Here is a 22,128-nt window from a genome sequence, read left to right as displayed (position 1 = left end):
TGTCAGATATTACAATCAAAATGAATGGATACGAGAATGAAGTTTGAGTTCATGTGCCTTCATATATCTGATATGCATTAACATTTCATTCCTACGCATGTTCTCTTTCCCAAAGTGAAACTGTTTATTAATTTAACCTACATAAACCTGCTGGCGATAAACAGCTTGTAACTCATACGAAAGTCACTAGGTGACACTGTCTGTAAAGCAACTTTTCAAAAGTCAATCCCAGTTTGCTGCTACAATATAGCATTACACATGTATTATACTCTATTGGCTAATATATATTCGACATAACCCGCTACAATGGACCGATGTAACATTGCATCCCTGAGTGCTTAAATGAAAGACCCTAGGCTGCATGTGCTTGTCCCTGGCAATTAGTTGCGCAAAAACAAAACTGCTTAGTAAAACACTGGATGGTCGACTACGCAATATCCAGATTCATTACCATATCAAACTGGATCCAATTTATCCGAAACGTGAGGGTTAGCGCGGCTCAAGTGCCCAGCGCCTTAAGAGATCTGCGACTCCGCGCGGACTCGCGCGCGCCCCGAACGCGGTTTATGACGCGGGCTCGTCGCGGTCTCGTGCTCGGGGTTTGGAGTTGGTGCCCGTTGGCTGTCATACCGGAGCGTTATACATGCGTCGGGCAAACTAGCCAAGCTAAGTCTGCGTGGCTGACGTCCCCTAAACATCACGCCAAGGTGACTGCGAGGCTTTTCTTACCGACACTGAACTTTTAAAAACGAACAGATTTTGTTAGCTAGCTGTGCTATCTGGCTGGATATGCTGCTCTACTCAGCCAGCCAGCTAGCCAGCTAGCTAACAGTTTAGTCTTGGTCATATTATCACCACATATGTAACGAGCCAGATAGCTGTCGAGCTAATACTGATCGAAAAGCTAGAACTTTTAAAACTTAGTTAGCTACCTTCGCCATCTTACGCGCGGAGGTCGTCATTTGTTGTTCAACTGCGCTGTCAACAATTTGTTTACCAATATCGGTTTGTTGTCATTAGCTAACGCTTGCGCCAGCCGACGCTCGCCGCTAGGCTAATGTTTTTACTGGAGTCTGAGCAGCTTGTTTACGGGGGACCTTAACTTAACGTGTTTGATATGATATGGTAACTTAACATCTTTGATATGTTAACTATAAAACTAGCCCAAAGTCAGCCATCTTTGACATAAGTTGAATTCGCTGGACAGAATTACAGTGTGTCGTTACCTGGCTAGTTGTGTGTGTGTGTGTGTGTGTGTGTGTGTGTGTGTGTGTGTGCGTGTGTGTGTGTGTGCGAGATATATATATATATATATATATATATATATATATATATATATATATATATATATATATATATATATATATATTAGGTTGATCGCTTTCTGACTAAAACGGCTCCCATCACCTAACTAGTATAAGTGACAGCCTTTATTATGTAACAAACATATCTAACTAATATGGCCATGACAGGCTTTATTATCTAACCTAACACATATCTGTCTGTCTAACTAATATGGCCATGATGTGAGTATATCAGCTGGATAAATATGGACAAGTGCACAGTTCCGCTGTTAAATTAGCGCCGAGTGTAGTTAGCTGGATGGCTAGTTAGCCCGGTTACTTGGGTGGTGTTTTAATGCGTAACGTTATCTAGCTAGCGGTAGGTGACCCATTTCAAGTGATGTTTTTAAAGTGATTATTTATGCTTGTGCTGTGAACCCATTCCCCCCGACTGTCAGATGAACAGTTGTCGTTTCTTACTCCGCTCCACAGACATGGACAACGGGACCATGACAGCAGCTCCTGCGTTTGACTCCCAGGTGAGGCGTACGTTCATATGGCGGACAAAACCAAGGGGCTGGCGCTGCTTTTGACATGTTTGTGGGTTTGTCGCTGTCTTTTGTTTGTTTGTTTTGACAGCTCTTACTCTTACGTGACTTAGCTCCGCTAGCTAGGTTAAACATCTGCTGTTTACGATGAACAAACCGGGTCCGTCTGGTCATGTCGCGGTAACTCCGTGTCTCAGTAATTTAACTTCATTAATTTAAAGCCTTAGAAATGATTATTCGCACAAACATTCACAGCGGTTGGCATGTCCAACTTCAGCATAAAAATGCCCACCTAGCTAAGGCTAAGGCTAGCTAAACTACCTGTTATGTAGCTTAGCTTCGTTTAGCTTAGCTTATTTTAGCTGCTTTTCTGACATACTGAGCTAGCTGTACTGGTTCGTTTGCTGGACACGTTTTTGCGTTTTAAAAAAGTAGCTGGTTCTTGTCATTTCTTGCTTTGTGGCTCTTAAACATGTCAACTTAATCTTCTGTATAAATGTCAAGTGTTGATATGTCTGTTTCTGTAGCTGGTAGTTAGACCTGCTCAGCTATGCAGTGTAGGCTAACGCTAGCTAGGCTAACCAGCTAGCTGGCGATGAAGAAAGTTAGTCCTGTTTGCTCCACTTGTAAAAACCAAATACGTTATATTTTCATAATTATCAGTGTCTAGCCATGAAACGTATGGATGTTAATGTCATGGGTTTTTAAGGAGAAATCTTCCCGACGAATCAATTTTTCCATTTATTTTGAGGTCATGTTCTGTTTTTGTCGGTGATTATTTTCAAGGCTTCCATTTACATTTATGGTATTTATTGCTTGATATGATTTTCTTTGAATGTGTGTGGAAAGTGTGATGTGCAAAACCGCATTTTTGCACCATCTGTACTGGAAGCATGACACTGAACAGCTCTAGTCTAACTCCAGTAGCTAATCACAGTGACCTATTCGCTGGCCTGCTGGACTAAACTACACTGCGAAGCTCGTCCACTCTGTCTTTTCTTGTCTGGACAGTAGCGCTTTTGAATTGAATTGATTGTAATCAAGGACAGTTGAGAATTCAGTCTCTGAATTACATTCATGACATTATGAATACACCCGTAACATCAGTGTGACTCATTGTAAAAGTTCAATATATGTCTGTAAAGCGTCCTTGAGTATGAGAAAGTCACTATATAAATGTAATTAATAATGTTGGGTAGTTAAGGGCGTTTTCATCTTTATTTTTTAATAGTATGATTTTAAATGTTTTTTATTAGATATGTTTTGCTAAAAAAAAAATTTATGCAGATTTTGTGTCTTAATTTAGGGTTATAGTCCCACTTACAAAAGGAAAAGGACAGTGGAAGACTTCAACAAGTTCTGCACATTTGTGCTGGCATATGCCGGTTATATTCCATATCCACAGGAGGTGAGTTAATTCTAATACTGTGTGTGTGTGTGTGTGTGTGTGTGTGTGTGTGTGAGAGCGAGAGAGAGAGAGAAAACAGAGTGACAGAATGAGAGAAGTACCACATGTGCCTTTAAGGTGAACATTTAAGCATTTCCTACACCTACTCTTTACTAATGCTGTAGGACCAGCCCTGACTTACTATCCATTCAGTGTGATGAACTGTGTGGGTATTTGTGTCAAAGGGGTGTACACCACTGTAGTAACTTCAGAGTGGTTAGACTACTAACTCCGTTATGTTGATCACCTGTCTTCAGGACCGTTTCGCACACACCTCCAGAGGTGTCCTCCTACAGCATTTACCCAGCACTGGGTGGTGTTGGAGTCTGTGTTTGGGTCACGTTCCTTTCTGCCCCTGTGAGCTACTGTGCTGCTGACGCTCTGTTTGATCCACAGACCTGGTGGCTGCTCTGTGGGCAGCTGCTCTGTTGCATTTGCCCCCATGCTGCCCTGCCACTGAGGGACCCCCTCCCCAAAATACCTCAGCCCTCCCTCCCAGGGTAAGAGGGCCGTTCCAGTCTCCTCCATGCTCATCTCAGACCTTCTCTGGTAGTTCCATACATCACCGCAGCAGCACGCATTCAGAACGCTTCAGTCTCACCTTCTGTTGGTGGAACATCCAAGCTGTACCATAGCCCCAGCGCTTTGCTCTGGAGGGTGTAGAGCTGAGTCTCGTCCCCTTCTGGGCTGGTCATCCATCAACACTTGTGCTAGGGATGCACCGATATGGAATTCCTGGGCCGATAACGATAACCGATAATTAGCGCCTTGTGGCTAATACCGTGACTAATAATTTGACTTTTTAAAATTTGAAACAAGTTAACTCTATAGTCCATAAGTGAAGTGAGTGTAAGACATGGTTGTCTGCTATTATCAGGGTCCACTTCTGAAACCAGTTTCTAAAAAAGATTGCAGAAACCATGTCGGGAAGTTTTAAAGGACTGCGTTACATGTAAGTATAATCAGAGGGGAAGAGAATTCACTCTGGAGTGCTGGACGAGAGAGAAGAACAACGCTTCTCATTTACCTCCTAGCAGCGCGGCGCCGCACAACATGTACGCGTGTACATGTACACACAACATGTAAGCATATATGCGTATGCGACTGAGATTAACAGAGCAATAATCTTTCTTACTAATATGACATGAATCACCCACATTACAGTACTACATTATTCATTCATGCCTAATGTTACCACAGCAAACAATACAGTTTCATATTGAAGCTAGCCACTGTGCTATATTAAACATAGCATGATGCTGTTGTGCTAAGTGGCAATCATGGTAACCTATAAATTAATTTAGTGGTTTTATTGCTATAGTAAAATATCACATTCACTAAGTGATGTGAAATAAAATTAAATCACTAAGTAACATGAAAACGAAGTGTGTAGCAGATAGCTGGTATTAGTTTAGGCATCTGCGTGCAACAACAGAACTGACTGTCCTTTTTAGTGCTAACACTCCATAATGTAAAGTCTCCTATCATCCACAGCCTTTTGTACACAAGCGTCAGTGCAAGAACATAAATCGTTTAAAGTTTGTCATAAGAAGTTGTACAAGCACTGCTTGCTCAAGTTAAGATGTGCCAGGTTATCGGTTGTAATTATCTGCTAAACCTTCAATATCAAACTGATAGTAATTATAATTTCACATTTATCATCATGTGAAATCTCAGATGCTGATGTGTCCTGATGTGACCTCTAGGTTGTGTTTTTGCACATAGGACGATGCAGTTCACTCCGTCCCGTTGATCTCAGTCTTGATCTCAGTGTTGTGCTCAACACGTAAACAGTAAAATTGCTGCTGCATTACACTGATATTTCATAGTTTGAGAATAGTCAACACATGCATTAGACTGTAGACTTCAGCGTAGTGGGCTGTTCACAGGCTTACCACGCGGGGTCCTGTAGAGTCCTGTGAGCATGTAGAACGGATTCATTCGTTAATGAATCAATTGATATTACTTAATTAATAATGTCAGCATCAGTCAGAATAACTGTGCAGCCCTAATTCTGAGTTTGTCGTGGTTACACACATTTTTCCACACTAGTCTGTGGATTGTACCTCTGCCTTAAATATGAATTAAAAATGGGTAAAGTAATATGAAAACGTATGTCCACAATTGTGAGAGGGTTCTAACACAATCACACTATGGTTTTGCTTCCCAGAGCCTCAACATGTCCTCTGAACATCGAGCAATTTAGGTTCCTAAAGATATTTTATGTCATTCAAGGAAACACCCTTGTGTAAAATGGGGCTTAAATCTGATCATGTTGGCTGTTCCCTCCCCAGGACCTGATCCTCACATCCAGCGGTTTCTCTTTGGCCTCTCCCAATTAAACCCAGCTGCTTGTGTTTGCTGACCCTTTACCTTGGGGAAGCTTCCCCTTGTGGGTGGTGCCTCCCTCCTCCCTCGCATCCAAGCAGCACAGTTTGTCTTAGGCGTCCTGTTCTTATACGGCTTCATTTGATTTTGAGCTTTCCCATTGTGCTGCCGTCTGTTCTGTGATGAATATTGTGCCGTTCCCAGCTGGTTTTATGGGAATGAAACTTTTCTGTTCATTTATGCAATGAATAGTCAGCAAAAAAAATTTCAGTGAGACAATTGTTGGAGAAGCAGTTTCACACTGAGGCCTGTCAGGTCATTAACTTGTGGCCACAGAACCTCTCAGTACTCTCAGAGTTGGTAGAGACAGCCAAGTCGGTTTCAGAGGCGGTCAAGTAAGCACGGATATTAAAACATGTCCATCTCCTGTCTGCCTGCAGGAGGCGCCGCTCAGAAGCAGCTCCAGCCCTCCCAACAGCACGGGCAGCACGGCAGACAGCGATAGCTGGGACCTCGCCCGGCTGGGCTGCGGCCTCCCCTCTCCGGATGAACCACCGAGCAAGACCAGGAGCAGCTTTGTGGGCTTCAGGAGGCCCGTGGGCGAGAAGCTGGACCACCAGATGCAGCCCAAGTCCACAGGCCTGCTGCTCGAGGCTTGCAAGAAAGCCGACAAGGTGAAGAAGAAGAAAAAGAAGCTGAGGAAAAGCAAGGGCGACAAGCCCGCCTCCTTCCTGCTGTTTCCGCCCAGTGGGGTGGAGCTTCCCGGGCTGGGTCGGGCCATCAAAGAGGAGCCGGAGGACTACCTGAGTGTTGCCCAGCCAGCACCCTCGTGTGGTGATGTGAAGCGTCCGGAGCGGCCTGCGGCGAGCCCTCCGCCCGGTCCGGTCTCGCAGGGCCGAGCAGCCTGCAAGGAGGAGCCGGAGCCGGAGGCGGAGTGGGCGTGCTGGGACTCGTCTGGCAGCTCGAGCCCCGAGTCCGGACACAACAGCAGGGAGAGGCTGGTTCTTCCCGAGGGCGAGGCGGTGGTGATGAAGCTCGAGGGCTTACCCGGCACGAGGACCGTAATCCGACAGGGCAAGCAGGTGGTGTTCCGCGACGAGGACGGATCCGCTGACGACGAGGACATAATGGTTGATTCAGGTAAGTTGTTCAGGTGGGCAAGGACTCAGCTGCACATTATGGGGGAAAAAGTTTTGTATTACAGTCATATTGCTACATATTGAGACTGCAAAAGGCCTCAATATTTTAAAACAATAGTGAACCCTTAATGTGAGATTGCTTTGTTTTGAGAATTCAGTATTTCATCACAACACCCACAGCAGGCTCAGTTTGGACAGGAAGGGCACACAATAAGGAAGGCCCAGTTACAGATTGTAGCCTTCTGCAGTATCAATACTGCGAGAACTAATGACTACCCCCTTCTCACCCTGTCTGAGCAGCCCTGCTCAGAGCGGCCGGTTTGAGTGCCTATAGAGAATTGTGCACCAAGTCATAGTAAAAACTTTCTATAAAAACAGAATTCTTTAAAATTTCTATAAAATCTGTTATGTTACCTCAACTGTTACTGTTGGCTAGTGCTGAAAGCTTTATATTTTCTAGATACTTACATTTCCCTTGTCTGCAGCTTTGCCATGAACAGTTGGTGTTGATTCTTCTTTCAGTAAAAGTTTCCTTGTCAGTCCTGCGCTGTACTGACCCAGGGTGTAGTCCCAATGGTTAGCCAGCACATGCGTACAGGGTTTTGCAGACTGTAGCTGGGATGTTGCCATTAAAAACTTTTCTCCACTCAGCTCTTCTGTCCTCTGAGGCCGGGAGCTGACGTAGCGATTTGTGCTGCTCTGTGCAGCCAACAACACAGAACTTCCTGTGTATAGCTCATAACTTCCCCAGAATGCTAGAAAAAAATGGCACATCTTCACAAATCTCACACTGTGGGTGGAGACACTGATCAGGGTGGTGTAGTACTAATGACTTCCTTAGTGACACATATAAGCTGTGGGTGGAGACAATCAGATGGAGGGTGGTGTAGTACTAATGACTCCCTTAGTGATGTATATAAGCTGTGGGTGGAGACACTCAGATGAGGGTGGTGCAGTACTAATGACTCTCTTAGTTCAGAGTTCAGATGAGGTTCTTAAGTTTTGAATGCAGCTCTAACCCGTGATACGTGCCTAACCGTTAATATGAGGTTCTTGCCAAACAGTTTTTCATTTAAACCAAAAAGTTCAGTTTTGGCGTTATGTGTTCACAGAATATTCTTCCAGCAGGCATCTGGCTTATCCATGTGGTCGCAAGCGAACTTCAGATGGGCCACAGTGGCTTTTATTTATCTGTCTGTTTATTTATTCATTATGAAGAGTGCCGTCTTCCTCCTTGTTAGTCTCCCATGCCATCTTCTTGTTCAGTGTTTGCCTGACGGTGGACTCGTGAACGTTGACAGTACCTGTCACATTGGGGTTCTTTGTGGCTTTCAGTAATATTGTTCACATGCCCTTGGAGTAACGCTTGCTAGACAGCCTTACCTTAGGAGAGCAACAGTGTGGCGGCACGTCCTCTGTTTGTATGTACTGACTCTCGTAAGCGTTTTTGGGTCCTTGAAAAAGCCATATATATTTAGAATGAATTATTATTATAATCTGTCTCGCAGTGGATTGGCGGAGGCTAAATGCTTTAGAAATGGTGACAACCATTTGAAGTATTTGAAGACAGATGTTTCATTCAAGAGAGTGGCAGTCAGATTCCAGTCTAGCAGGCCCTTCCAAGCAGACCCTCCCAGTAATCTTGAAGACCCAAATGTATGTTCTTGAAACGTGGGAGGGTCTCGGCTTGGTAGGACCTGCTAGACTGGAACCTGATTCACACTCTCTTGAATGAAACACTTGTCTTCAAATACCCCTTTAAGTTAATTCATACTCGTAGAGGGTTACATGCTTTTTACAACAAAGAGATTTGAAATAATGTTTTTGTGTAATTTGTTTAATTGGGTTCATGTTTCAGGTCAAATTTATGCTTTAATACAACGAATTGTAAAGGGTTCACAAACCTTCTAGCAGAAACGTATACTACAGCCTTGGATTACACAGGGGAGAATTTACCTTATTTTTGTTTCTTGGAGAACTGCAGAACTGGTGTTTCAGACTGCATTGATACCAAACTGACAGTTGATATTGCCACAGTCTTACAAAATGGCTTGTGTGTTGAATTTCTTCATTTTTGTGTTTTGTAAAATGAATCTTAACAACTCAGCAGAATGTGAGTATGTGGGGGTTTTTTTGTATGTGTTTTAGTTTCACAGTAGTGCCAGGGAAGGCACAACTCCACTGGTCAGCTGGTGGTTGTGCTGCCCTGGAGTAGCTTTACCCTTCTTAATAAAAAAAAACAAAAAACGTTTTGATTTGGATTGTAATTCTCTGTTTGCAGATGATGACTCTTGGGATTTGGTGACCTGTTTCTGCATGAAGCCATTTGCCGGACGGGCGATGATTGAGTGCAGCCAGTGTAACACCTGGATCCACCTGTCCTGCGCCAAAATCCGCAAGTCCAACGTCCCCGAGACGTACACGTGCCAACGCTGCAAAGACTCAAAGTTTGACATCCGGCGTTCAAACCGCTCGCGCATGGGGTCTCGAAAACGCCTCCTAGACTGACCCTGCCCTACCCCTCCCCGTTTACACACTCTAGTATAGATGGGAGATGAGGACGGAGGAGGAAGGGCGCCGCGGTTCTGTTATTACATTTCGTTTTGAGCGGTTCTTTCTTCTTTTTTTATTGTCCACCTTCCTAAATGTTTGCGTAAAGCAATCAAAATCTAGGTTATGCGTTTAAGAGAACAGATTCTACCGCACGGACCTAAGGTGACATATAGTGGGCGCCGGAGTCTCGACGGTACACACCTGAAGACATTTCAGAGCGGCGCTCTCATTGGAAATAAGAGAGGCTGGCGGATGGCTCTTTTTCCTTTCTTTCTATTGTTATTTTTTTGTAAAGGGTGCATCAAAGAGACCCTTTTATACCCATAGCTTTCAAAAGTGTGTCTGTCAGTGTCAAGTTAGAGTTGTTCAACTTGTATTTCCTTGTGGAACTTTCTTGAGTCCCCCAGTTGTCAGAGGATTAGAGCACTATACTGTTTTAGTGAAAATATGCTAATAAGAGGTACAGAATCTGTCATTGGATGATTACTGCACCTTTGGGATAAATCATCAAAGTGCTATTATTTAGAAATTCACTGAGAACAGTGTTCAAAAGAAACTACCCAGGGTTTAAAAAAAAATACTTTATTCTCCATCACTCTTTCATGTGGAAACTGTTTTGAAACATGCCACTGACTATATCAACACTTCGTTACCTTCAGGTGTCTTGCACATGACCCGGGAAGTCTGGGATATATAGTCGGCTGAGTGTCCTCAGTGGTTCTACTCACTTTATTAACAAAGCCTTGGACATTCCAGCGTTAACTGCCATGCTGTTTCTGCATCAAGGTGTTTGTTTTCTTTATGACTTTTGCATGTTTTATCCGGACGTGACGGCCTTTAACGTCCTTACCTGTCATTAGGCTTCAAAAAACTATTGCTTCTCTTCCGTCTTTTGACAACATTTTCATGATAGACTAACCGGTCATGGGTGGAGAAAACCGGTGGGGTCAAGGGTTACCCAGGTGCAGGTCTGTGCTCAGTAAATGGGTTTCCCCCCCTTTTTTGCCCATTCAGACAGAACTAAATTTTATAGCTCGTCTTAAATGGGAATATATGAACCTTTTTGTTCTATTAACGCAATGCATGTCTGCAGCATTTTTCTAGTGGACGTAGCCCAGTTGTTGGGGTTTAATGAAATAGGTGGTGTCCTTGCAGCAGAGGAGAAGATTCATAATGTCTCCTGAACTTACTCTATTCACTCAGTTGTTTGCTACCTTTAGCCATATAAAATCTCAGAAGGGTAGCAGTCTTCTAGTGTGATTGTGTGGACATTTTGACTCTTCATGACATGGGCACCATGTTCTCAGATATAATTAAGCAAAGACAAAAAAAAAATTAAAAATTGAGTATTTGTAACTTTTGTAGTTTCACCCTGTAGGACTATTCAGAACTCTAAAGCAAGCAGTCTGGTTTTCCTATTGCACTATGGTGATCATTGATATGGAAATTTTTAAATAATGATCTTTTTGCATAGGCCCTCCTGCATATCTATAAATTTATGCTTTGGTTTTCCTTTTGTTCACAACAAAAAGCTTGTTCAGGGCCTTCAGACTGCACATTTAAAATGCCACACACACCTGCTCTGCTACCAAATTACCACATACCTGTGTGCCAGTTTGGTTGCGGAGAGAAGTCTTACTAGCATCCTGGTGTGATTGTTTTACAGTAACCTGCCACAGTAAAGACCTTTACTGTTCAGAGCCTGACGTGGATGGGTCTCTTCTGTTCCTCAGCAGAAAAGCTCCCGGTGATGACTGATGTTTGTAGACATGACCTGGCTGAAGTGGGGAAAGACAGCTTAGTCTGGTCGTGATATCAATAGTCCACCTACTTGATCGTACTTGTAGGGAAATGTGGTCAGTATTTAAAAGACGGGGTTGGTGTTTATCGAAGTACTTGGTTAAACTGCTGAGACCCAGTTCTGGTCTTTACATGCACACACGATAATGCACAAAGCATGATTACTGTCAAGAGCCTGGGCTACTATAGTATAAATGATCTAACAGCTCATTTCTTTAATAAATCACCACATGCAATACTTGTATGTCAGAGCTGACCAGATGCCCGCATGCATTTTCTTCACTAGTGCTTCCTGCAATTCCCATAAAGTTTTCCTTTAAATAATTCAAGAAGGGAAGTGTTTTTAGTTTTTTGTGTGTGTGTGTGTGTGTGTGTGTGTGTGTGTGTGTGTGTGTGTGTGTGTGTGTGTGTGTGTGTGTGTGTGTGTGTGTGTGTGTGTGTGTGTGTGTGTGTTCGTGCTGAATCAGTGGGAGATATTCCACAGTGATTAGACCTTTGGGGAGCGTGACCTGCCCAATGCAGAGACTTTTATTTATTTTGATGTTTAGGTTTCTCAAGCTACCTTTCTGTAACTTTGAAGAAAAAGTCAACCTTCCCATCTTGTTTTATTTCCTGCATTAACGTGCTTGCGATCGCTAGCCATCTGTCCAAAACTGGGGTTTCAGATATAATGGTTTGTGTAAATTTTCCTTTTGTACAGTCATGTTTTCTGTTTGTATACAGTGTCAAGGGTAGTTCAATGCTGTTCTCCCCTTCGGTTGTAAAAGGAATTTATAGACTTGGTAAACATGCTGGGACTCACTGTGTTATAACGGGGTGCTGGATCCAGAGAGGGACAGAGAGAATGAACGTTTCTGTGAAACTGGTGTAAATAAAGAGATATTGAGAGGGTACTGGTAATTCATGAATTGAATAGTAATTATTGAATGGGCCGTATTATTTTAAATAGGGGAAAGTTTATATTTAAAACATGAACAACATTAAAAGGAGTTTGCCAACAATAAAAGTAGCTATATCACTGGTCAAGACACGTGTAACTATTCACTTTTTAATATTTAAGTTGCTATACAAGTCCACAGTAATGTTTGTACATGAACCTTTGTTAAGGTTGCATCAGAGATCAGAATGGGAACACGGATTAAAGGAAAAGAAAAAAAACATGCTTGCTGGAGTCTTGGTCTGAGATACAGAGCCCACGCGGGGTAGTGTCTTTTCCAGGGACTTACATGACTGAAGAACAGTCATGGAATACTTGTGCAGAAAGAGACAGAGACCTGACTATGGTCTTTAACTCACATCCATCTGGTTCTAAGAACTGCTCTCTGGGACACAGATCCGCCGTCCTCTGACGTCAGCTCGTTAGCTCGTCTCAGGGGACCAGCCCATAGGACGTCCCTGTCTGTCCACAATTAGAGCCCTCCAGCCCTGTTGAACCGTTGGAGTGTTCCTGGAGTCTACAGGAGACTGTCACAGTTTAGTGCAGTAAGGCCTTCCCCGGATAACTGACGGGGAACGTTAAAAGAACACGCGCCTGTCAATGTGCTGTCAAAGGAGCGAAAATGAGGAGAATGTCAAAAAAACCCGCAGTTTTGTCATGGTGTGCTGAAGGCCTAGGTTAATGACACAGGTATTACACCATAACTGTCATGTCTGTTCAGGACAGATTACAAAGGAACGGCATTCACAAATGCGTGGATACATGTGAGGTTACAGAAGGAGTTGATGTGGGACCACCATGGCATATACGCATCAGCCAAATGGATTAAAAATTCTTTCTAGTTTCCTGTTCGTTGTCGTTAAATGCTATGTGAAGCAAGAGTCATTTGCACTTGCACCACGTAGCACTCCATCTGTGCTACATGTAATAATCACACTCCTAAAATACACCTCAACCAGGTTCCAGGGCACAGCATTAGCAGAGAAGGGCGTCCATATCACACTGACAGCAGCAAAACCTCTGGTGCAGAATCCACCATCATTTAGGCTTCACTCACACTTGTAACTGCTCTCTCTCTCTAACGATCCTTAAATGTGGATTATTTACATGACGATTAAATAAGGAACATGCATAATTATGATGAGAAGCGTGTGTTTCAGGATTGTGTACCAGCACCAGTCTGAAGGAGCTGGACAGCAGAGGGGCCCAATGATCCAGAGGTGCACAGAGATGCGCGCACACACCGGTATACACCACGGTTCATTCCCTCTCACAAACACACACACTCACAGTATGTAATCGATAATAATTAAATATAGTTATGGCCCTTGATACTGTCTGAGGCCATGTAACCCTCCACATGCAGGCGTTTCTGGGTGCTGATGTACACATCCAGATCCCAAGGTTCTCTTCTCGTGTAGCCATGCTGCTGTACAGCTGGTTGGTCCTTCATCGTGGTGTGGGTATCCTGGAGTCTTCAATGGTTGTGCAACATCGCTCCTATTATGAAAGGTCCAGGTGAGCAAAGAGGCCCCTGGACTAAGAAGACCCCACTGCAGCTCAAAGCAAGCAACACACACGGGGGGGGGGGGGGGGTCATTACATAATCGAACTGAACCAGACAGATCTTCAGATTTCCTCTTCTCTTCACCGAGCACCTTGGCAGATGTCAGGGGAATCCATCCACGCCCCCGGGGAACACCCCTATGTCTCCACGTTTACTCTGTGCGCTGCATGGCAAGAGGGAGAATGTGAGCACTCTGAAGGCGGCACAGCTCAGCACAGCCACCCGGTTCCCTGTACTCACACTGCTTGGGTATCCGGAGGGCTTCGGTATCTCCAGACACCACCTGGTGCACGATGCCCCGGAACTGATAGAGAAGCTTCAAGCTCTTCTCCTCGCCGACGCACGGGTCGTAGAAACCCGGCAAACCAGCCTGAGGGGTGAGAGATGAGACCGGCTATAGGGCAGACAGTCTGCAAGGCGAGACGTGTCAACATGAGAAGATCAGCAACCCCGAGCCTGACCTTGGACGCCTCTGTGAGGACGAGCGTGGAGTCCTTCACCAGACACTGTAAGGGCACGGTTACGTCGATGACCTGCTTGTGGCTGCTGTCCGTCACAAACTTGCCATACCAGGCGTTAATGATGATGAGACCTTAGGAGGAAAGACACGCAGGAAATGGCAGTCGTGAGCAGTTTGGCATATATGTTTCAGCACAGCCAGCTTGTTTTAGCACAGTGCTAGTTACAAAACATCCAGACAAACAGGAACAACCGTCCAGAGACCCTTCAGATTACCCTGGTTAGCACACATGCTAAAAATGTCTTTATTGTGCATTTTTTGGAGCTGAATCCAAATCCTGAATGTCTTCATCACCCACAGATGTTTTTGTTCCAGTACGCTCACATCATTATGTAGTGTGGAAAAGCAGCACCAAGGTGAGTGAATCCCCTCTGTGGTCCTGAGGCCTATTGCAGGCCTACATCACACACACACGTACATTTTAGACGTGAATTTATAAAAAGTGTAATACCATTCTTCATTTTGAATACGTAATATTCATAAGTGTAAGTTAATTGCTCTGTCACTTAAAGACAGGAGTCTTTAAGTACTACCCGGTACAGGAGTACTACCCGGTCCGCCTATTGTAGTTTGTGGGACAAAACAAAGAGAATGTTTGGTGGTCCGGTGTTGCCCAGACGCGGTTTGTTGCGTCTTACCCATTCTGGACTCCTCTGCCTCGATGATCCGCCGCACAGACTCCTGCATCAACAGCACCTGCAACGCAGCAAACACCAGCGCAGTTCAGGTGGTTCAGGAATGCCGTCCGCGCTCAGCACGGTTCAGGCACGCCGTCCGCGCTCCAGCTGACACTCACGGCAGATTCGGCTTCCTGCCTCCTCTTGGCGATGTCCAGCTTGGACTCGACCCTCTGTCTCTTCCGCTCCCTGCACACAGTCGTACCACGTTAGGATTGCTGCCCTCCGTCATCTGGTCGCAGCGATGTGGCTGGTAACGGACACTTACTTCTCTTTTTGGGTGCGCACGTAAGGAGTGATTATAAACTTCTGGACTGCGAAATAGATAACAAGGGGCCCGACGGTGGCGTAAAACATGGCGCTAGGCAACACCTGGTCCGTCAGGTGGACGGGGAGCAGGTACGTCTGACTGGCTCGGTTCAGCCTGCAAAAATCACAGATCAGAGTAGAACCATAACTAAAGTGAGACATTGAGGTGACCTTTTAATGCCAGGTTTACATTTAGCTGACGCTTTATCCAAAACGACTTATGATTGAGTACAACTTGAGGAGTTGAAGGTTAAGGGCCTTGCTCAGGGGCCCAACAGTGGCAACCTGGCAGTGGAGAGGCTTGAACCGGCAACTTTTATAGGTTATTAGCATCAAATCACTTGGATCTGAATTTGGATGTAATTCGCTTTACTTTTGGGTTTTACCACATGAGTGTGCATGTTAGCGACAGGAGTGTCCAGGGCCGAGCGTTCCTGGCGGGAACGCGATCAGCAGCGTGGCAGGACAGCAGGGAAGACAGCCCAACCTGATCTTCAGCGAGACTCCTTGGGGAACCCCGACGCTGACTGTGGCCGACAGCACACTGTGTCTGCTGATCTGACGTTCTGCCCCATACTCCATCACCATCCCGAAGAAGCCGGTCCTGTAGCGGGACGGGAGAAGGTCAGGACGATCACAGCAGGGTAGAGCACGTGCCATACCGTGTGGTGCGTGTGTCGGGCCTACTTGACGGAACCCTTGATCTTCGTCTGGTCTTCGTCTTGGAATTTGTACTGAAAGCTCATCATCAGGTAGGAATGTGGCACACCAAGCTGCACAGTCAAGCAGAGCACCAGGTCACTGCACCACGTCCACAGACGTTTACTCCAGACGTTTACTCTCCATGTCATGTGAGTACGGTGTTAGGGGCTCACCTGCAGGGCCAGCGTGGCGTGACTGTGTCTGGTGTCTCGCACGATGCTGGAGGTCATGGCAGACTGCGTGCCCCACCGCCACTGCAGGTAACCCGTGGTGTTCTGGTCCAGGTGGCGCGCCATCGTGGCACTGGCCCCGGGCTTGGCGCCCCGGGGGGTGAACCGCAGGCTGCAGTGGGCAGTCAGGAAGCTGCCGGCCACGCCAACGTGACGGAGTGCGCAGAGAGAGAGAGACATAAGCATGAGCACAGGTGCTAATAACAGCTGCAAACAAAACATGATTGAGGCCTTTTCGCGGTTGTCATCTTTCTCAAACTTGACTTGCCAGCGGGCGGTGATATTCCGAAACATTTTCATCCCAAAGACAGGCCCTTGAAGGTCTCCTGCACCAAACTCCAGCTGCAAACGCCACGAGAGAAAGAAAACACCAAAACTACATCAAAACTCATATTGCCTCATCTTTATATGGTTGTCCTTATCTTTATAATAAACTACGGGGTAACAGAATCCGTACCTCGCCCCAACCACATGCGGAGGTGACATGTCGCACACACAGGTTGACATTACCACCGCCGTTACCACCGTGCGTTGTCAGAGAGCCTGAGAGCACCGCCGTGTCTGCTGCGGTTAAAGGGGCCTCGAATACATAAACACACACAGTGAAAGACCAACATGGCAGCCGATGCGCTCAACAATTATGACATCCTCTAAAGTGGCCCGCGTCGTTATGAAGTCCGTCAGGAGCTGCAGGGAGATAATGAAACGTGCTGATAACGCAGCGTTCCCAGGACAGAGATATATATGACAAGGCGGAGGCTCAACGTTCAGCGCAGAGGGCAGGTGCCCTCCCTACAGACCCAAAGGCTGGCGAGACACGTGTTACCTCTATAGACTGGGATATGTGCATCCTGTTGATCTCAACACGGGGGAATCCACCACCTGACACCTCCTCAAAGTCCTCCTCATAACGATCAAACAGGTCTGTGGCATCTATGCCCACACTTATGGTCCCCTGCGTGAACACAGAGTGAACACAGAGAAAGGAAGACGCCGCAGACTCCCCACCCATCATTTAAAGTCACTGGAGACGGTGTTAGATACACACACCCGCGCACACAATCTGATCAAGGCATTATCTGCAGTGTTGGTTCCAGGCTGCTGGATGGGATGAGAGCTACAGTCTCTGCTTCCCCAGTCCTTACTGGTCATGAACATCACATCCAACAAGCTCAGATCTTGAAAGTGGCATTTCCAGTGTCTGATTGAGGTGTCAGTAACCGTAGTCTCTGTGTAACACTCAATCACGCCACCAGGGACGTTTAATCTAAGCATATCGGTCACCACACTCCGCCTACCCTGAGTTTTTATCACCCCGTGAACCCAGCAGAACTCTGGGGGCCCCGGGGCCCCTGCGGGAGACTCACCTTGGGATTGGTCCTCTGTTGGAGCCGCCTCTCCTCCCGCTCCATCTCCAGGCGCTCGTACTCCTCCCGGATCTCCGTGGGCGTTCTGTTCCTCTCCACCACCTGTGGACAGTGAGGACTTCAACGATTCGTCCTGGGTCATCGACTCTCTCTCACGCACCTGCATGAATCTGTGAAGTCAGAGCTTCTGTTGCTACGGGTGATGCTTACGTCCCATCCCTCCACCTCCAGACCTTTCTTCCCAAAAACGTCATATATGGCTCGAGACCGGGGGTCGCTGAGAACTAAGCAGAGGTCACGCGCGCGTTCATGGCGCATCTATAATACGAGTCAGCGCAGTTCCAGCACATTAAGGGTTGATGTGAGTTACCCTCGTAGGCCTGGTGCACGAGGTTGAACAGCTGCTCGGCCTGGCGCTTGAGCGCAGGGTCCCTGTGCTTGTCGGGGTGGTACAGCATACACAGCCGCCGGTAGGACGACTTCAGCTCCGCCTGTGTCGCCTAAGAAACAGCGGCGGTCTTTGCGTCAACAACTTGGGGGAAAAAAAACCAAGAGGTAAATATCACACATACGCGCGCGCGCCAAGCGCGGAACTCCTGGCTAATCCTAAGTGATCGCCTTTGAGAGCTGCAAACTTTGAAATATCCGTCTTACATCACACTGAGTACGAGACTCGTTAGCAATGCACACACACGCTCTGCATTTGCAACGAGAGCGCGACAAAGCTCGTCTTCGAGGTTCGTGCATGAAAATGCCCAGCTCGCTCTCCGGCTAGGACGAGGCGCGCGCACTGCTGGCTGGAGGGAAGGTGTGATCTGGGCTGGGACAGGTGGCTCCTGCACGCGCTGGACGTCAGGGATTTGAAAGCCCCCCTGCGTTGTCGGCCGCGCTTACCTGCCTCCTCACATTTAGCAGAGAGTAGTAATCATCATTCTCCCAGGCAGCCGCCATGTTCCCGCTCTTCCAACCCCTCCGCCGGTAACACGCACGCAACCGTCTTCCGCCACCGTGTGTTCCGGAGGACAGGTGTCCCATGAATAACGGTGTTGGTTTCGTGAAGGCTCGCGGTGTGCTGGACTTGGAGTAGACCTCGATAGTTGTTTGTTCTGAAATGCTTTCGTTCGGCCAGTTAGGACCGCTTTGATAGACCTTGTGAATTATGAGCGGTTCGCCTTGACAGACGTTTCCAACTGATCGACTTCCACTTTATCTGGACTACACTAATTCCTTTTGCAAGAAAATTAAATGGACACCGCTAGCCTATTACGTTTGCGGCGTGGGAGACTCTGGCACATGAATCATATTAATTATTGCTCGTTTTCTAAACTATCTGAAACTTTTTTTAATACAATGTACAGCTTAAAATGCAGCTTCCTCTGACGACGTTACAGTCTTTATCTTCATGTTTTATGGTCACATATCAATAACCCTACGCACTCACAATGGATTCACTAGACGATCTATTCTACTGAATCAGAAAGATTTATTATAAAATTATTATATTATAAAATCAAAGCCTAAAATAAATGCTGTTAGAGATTCCTGTTTGGATTTTGTGCAATATTGTAAAGAATAATACAGTAGCAACTTGTTCCAGCATTCGCCACGGCCGTTGTGGGCCTGGCGCTTGAGATCTGCAGCCCCGTTCGTATAACCACCTTCCCACCGAAGGAACGACTGCATTTGCCGTCGCGTTCAGGCTGACGTTTCCCCAGCATGAAACACTACACATGCCAGCGCGCTGTAGGACTCGCTAAAGTGGTGCGGTTCGCCTGAAACCGCGCTAGCACGTGAGCGAAGTAGCGGGCGGGCTCGCGTCTTCGCTCGCGCGTGGAGCTGTCTCTTCAGCACCACCACTCCTTCAGCACCCAGCGGAGAACAGCGCTCAATAACGCATGCACGAGCGTGCACGCTATGCACGGCCCGAGCGTGCTCCAGTCCTCGACTGGTCTCGGCCTCGTGCTGCTCCGTAACCTTGGTGAAGCATGGCGGGGGTTGTGTCCGTTTTGTCTTCTTTCGTTTCATAGAATCTGGACCATACGTGCTGGGGACTTTATGCATAACTAAAGAACCAGGCTGGCGTTACTAACTTATATCACACTCATTTGTTAAAGTCACGATGGATTTCTTTTAAGTTACATTTTTTTTGGAAAAAAGTAAGAAACAATGTGTAAGGTTGCGTATCATGGCTGCTCTCAGAACAGTGTGTAGCTTTGCATATGTAACTCCGCGCTGCGTGTAGCCTCTCAAACCAGACGAGCTCGTCGTTTTAAGCGCCGTATTGTTCTGAGGACGAGATGGAGGACACACGAGCCCAAAGCTTTCAGACCCGCCGCACTCCCTAATGTCAGAGCTGGATCACATAAAACCATCGCGTGGTGCTGAACTGGATCTAAATAAAAACGTCCAGTGACGCGATGGGGCATTAAAAAGGGACGCACATCTCGAGAATTCACGAGGGCTCGCTGATCACCATTGTCATTTATTGCACTTTTTAACCAATCACAGGCGTGCATTCGTTGGGCTCGCCTTCTACCTCTCACCCCCTCCTTGAGCTGTCCTCGCCGTGAACGCGCGTGGTACCCCCCGGTCGCGAGGAGGAGGAGGAGGATGTGGCGCGCGGAGGGGAAATGGCTGCCGAAAACAAGCCGGAAGGTAAGAGAGAAATAACAGGATTGTTTTTTTCATTTTTGGCTGCATCACAGTTTATTAGATTGAAGGCGTAAATATAAGGAGGCCGGAGCGCGAGGCACACGGAGGCAGCGGCGTTTTCGCGTCCTTTAGAATTTTCTCCACGGAATCGCGAGCGCTGGAGCGGTGATGAGATTACGTACCGCGAGCCACTCACAGCGGCCAGCTAGCCATCTCTGAGCGCGCTATTAAAAGCACGCACCGATATAACGGGGAAGCAGTTGGCGAGTCGAGAGTGCGACGCTCCTCCGTTTCCTGAGCAGCTCCGCGCGCCGTCGTGCTGATTCCCAGCGCTTCCTCCGAGCTGCACGCTAGAGTGACGGGGAGGTTTCTGACCTGAGCTGGGCTAGTGTGCGTGCGTGCGTGTGTGCGTGCGTGCGTGCGTGCGTGTGTGTGTGTGTGAACGCAGTCACCTCGCTCCTGATGGGGACTGGGATTCCTTCACATCCCCGCGCTGACAGCAGCGCGGACGCCGTCGGAAAGTCACACGCGCGCAACTCTTCCTGCAGATCCGCTGGCTCGTGCGACGCTTTAAAGTCCGACGCGATAGATGCAGATTTACGGGGATGTTCGCAGACGGGGTTGATATACCCCAAAGCTGAGACTGAACAGCTGTCTTGTGTGTGTTTTCTGTAGATTTATGAATGTTGCGCCGATAAATTCTGAAACTATCAGCAGTTTGGCGCTCGAGATTCCTTTCCTACATTAAGATAAAACAGTGTGCACGCGCGCAGTTCGGGGATTTGTGTGGACGTCCGAAAATTAAAGTGGAATTTGACGAAGGCACAAAATGAAAGGTATGTTTATCTCATACGAACGTTACTGGGCAATCACTGATGTAAATGGAGAAATGAACGGGCATAGAAACAGAATGAAGAAATGAACACGACTGACTCTAATTAACACGTCTAATGAAGGATTTTAAAGATAGTTTTAAAGTGGGATACAACTCATCTTGTTATTCAAGCCTTACAACACATATTTGTGTAATTCAGTGTGTGCATATAGCGCATGTAGGATACGGTTGTGTTAGAATAGTAGGACATTCTGAATATTTCAAACAATTCTGTCTTTGCCTCGTTGTTCACGGTTGCTAATAACTATGGAAACGTATTATGTTTGTGTATCGCTCTGATGTAATCATTTAAACATTATGGTTACCAAATATGACTGTATATAAATAGCTGTAGGACCTGGGCTAGAGCTATTTCTGTATGCACGTGAGGAGAAAGTCCTAATCAGAACTGGGGGAAATGTGACTAATGGCATTTGATTGAAATGACCACGAGATGGAGACAAAGAAAATTTAAAATGACCTGCTCGTGGACTGAAATAAGAGGCAACTTCTAGCGTCACTGATTGAACACAGAAGCGCGTTTTAATTCACGTGAACAAAGCGGCACATTCCTCTAGCGTGGAACTCTCTCAGCACGAGACTGGAGTAGCTGGGTGTGCTCGAGACGAGTAGGAATGCGCGCGTCAAATGTAGCACGACGTGGACGCGCGCGGATTCAACGCCAGCTTCGTTTGGTCAACGTTTAGTAGGTGCTACATTCAGACGGGTTGGCTTTTAGGAGCCCACCAGGGGGCGATATTGAGCTGTTAAAATGAACCTTCCATCTGGAATGCAGAACGACAACTCAGCGTCTAATTCTGTCAAAGTGAAGATTTGTCTCGTGTCTTCCAGACTGTAGATTTGTCCAATTCGTATGTTGTGTTTGTCTTGCGTGTAGTGGCATACTGGAGAGTCAGGAAGAAAGAGCCATATTTGTTTACTTCTCTGCCCTCAGGATGTTTACTCTGTGCGAGTTTTATTGGAAAGGCTCGAGGCTCGGGGAGAGTGTGGAGAGCCTGCCCAAGTGAGCTGAAGCCTGACTTGGCTAGAAACTATTAGAGGAGAGTGAAAAGAAAAAAAACTGTACAAGAATGACCAATGACTCCAGTGACACGCAGACCTTTATCTGCTACCCAGGCTGTCAAATGGTACCTTTCCAGTACTGTTGTGTGCCCACAGGAAAATGTACCTATAT

At 46.5% G+C, this 22,128-nt stretch overlaps 3 protein-coding genes across 16 annotated transcripts in view; 2 read left to right on the top strand and 1 right to left on the bottom strand.

Annotated features, from left to right (window-relative positions):
- Window positions 1–330: 330 nt before the first annotated feature.
- phf13 (PHD finger protein 13) lies at window positions 331–12,124 on the top strand. Of its 2 annotated transcripts, XR_014119326.1 has the most exons (6): window positions 331–707; window positions 1,776–1,822; window positions 3,138–3,239; window positions 6,047–6,746; window positions 9,027–10,084; window positions 10,965–12,124. XR_014119326.1 is itself a non-coding variant. In XM_027024946.3 (5 exons), the coding sequence occupies exons 2-5, from the start codon at window positions 1,778–1,780 to the stop codon at window positions 9,251–9,253; spliced, it is 1,074 nt and encodes a 357-aa protein (XP_026880747.2). In that variant the 5' UTR covers window positions 331–707; window positions 1,776–1,777; the 3' UTR covers window positions 9,254–12,124. The 2 variants fall into 2 exon arrangements, 1 of the variants encoding a protein (XP_026880747.2); XM_027024946.3 differs by having other exon boundaries at window positions 9,027–12,124.
- Window positions 12,125–12,132: 8 nt separating this feature from the next.
- On the bottom strand, window positions 12,133–18,952 carry dnajc11b (DnaJ (Hsp40) homolog, subfamily C, member 11b). 5 transcript variants are annotated; one of them, XR_014119324.1, is made up of 17 exons: window positions 18,302–18,942; window positions 17,778–17,907; window positions 17,618–17,691; window positions 17,408–17,509; window positions 16,867–16,995; window positions 16,498–16,620; window positions 16,309–16,382; window positions 15,984–16,173; window positions 15,796–15,881; window positions 15,596–15,712; window positions 15,068–15,223; window positions 14,919–14,988; window positions 14,761–14,818; window positions 14,064–14,194; window positions 13,843–13,972; window positions 13,639–13,765; window positions 12,133–13,535 (listed from the first exon to the last, which is right to left on the bottom strand). XR_014119324.1 is itself a non-coding variant. In XM_027024953.3 (16 exons), exons 1-16 carry the CDS (start codon window positions 18,440–18,442, stop codon window positions 13,740–13,742), a joined length of 1,737 nt encoding a protein of 578 aa, XP_026880754.3. In that variant the 5' UTR covers window positions 18,443–18,942; the 3' UTR covers window positions 12,133–13,739. The 5 variants fall into 5 exon arrangements, 3 of the variants coding, with proteins under 3 accessions (XP_026880754.3, XP_035376044.1, XP_081561305.1); XM_027024953.3 differs by having other exon boundaries at window positions 12,133–13,765; XM_035520151.2 differs by having other exon boundaries at window positions 12,133–13,765; window positions 17,778–17,939; window positions 18,302–18,940.
- Window positions 18,953–19,920: 968 nt separating this feature from the next.
- camta1b (calmodulin binding transcription activator 1b) overlaps window positions 19,921–22,128 on the top strand; it is a 228,868-nt gene continuing 226,660 nt past the window's right edge. For 3 of the 9 annotated variants that reach the window (XM_081705228.1, XM_081705221.1, XM_035520342.2), the window contains exon 1: window positions 19,928–20,062. In XM_081705228.1, coding sequence (XP_081561354.1) covers window positions 20,038–20,062 — 25 coding nt within the window. In that variant the 5' untranslated portion in view covers window positions 19,928–20,037. Of the gene's footprint in view, window positions 20,063–20,670; window positions 20,896–22,128 lie in introns of those variants that run through there. The other 6 variants (XM_081705222.1, XM_081705223.1, XM_081705227.1 and 3 more) reach the window with 5 other exon arrangements.

This window comes from Electrophorus electricus, chromosome 22 (assembly GCF_041902795.1).
Source record: "Electrophorus electricus isolate QZ-2024a chromosome 22, ASM4190279v1, whole genome shotgun sequence".
Lineage (NCBI taxonomy): Eukaryota > Metazoa > Chordata > Actinopteri > Gymnotiformes > Gymnotidae > Electrophorus > Electrophorus electricus.
This window is presented reverse-complemented; position numbering and strand designations above follow the sequence as displayed.

Coding starts and splice junctions, on each gene's coding strand:
- phf13 (XM_027024946.3), top strand. CDS start 1,778: ATGGACAACGGGACCATGACAGCAGCTCCTGCGTTTGACTCCCAG. Junction 3,240..6,046: donor ATATTCCATATCCACAGGAG/GTGAGTTAATTC, acceptor GTCTGCCTGCAG/GAGGCGCCGCTCAGAAGCAG. Junction 6,747..9,026: donor GGACATAATGGTTGATTCAG/GTAAGTTGTTCA, acceptor CTCTGTTTGCAG/ATGATGACTCTTGGGATTTG.
- dnajc11b (XM_027024953.3), bottom strand. CDS start 18,442: ATGGGACACCTGTCCTCCGGAACACACGGTGGCGGAAGACGGTTGCGT. Junction 15,882..15,983: donor ACGCCACGCTGGCCCTGCAG/GTGAGCCCCTAA, acceptor TTGACTGTGCAG/CTTGGTGTGCCACATTCCTA. Junction 14,819..14,918: donor GGCAGGAAGCCGAATCTGCC/GTGAGTGTCAGC, acceptor GCTGCGTTGCAG/GTGCTGTTGATGCAGGAGTC.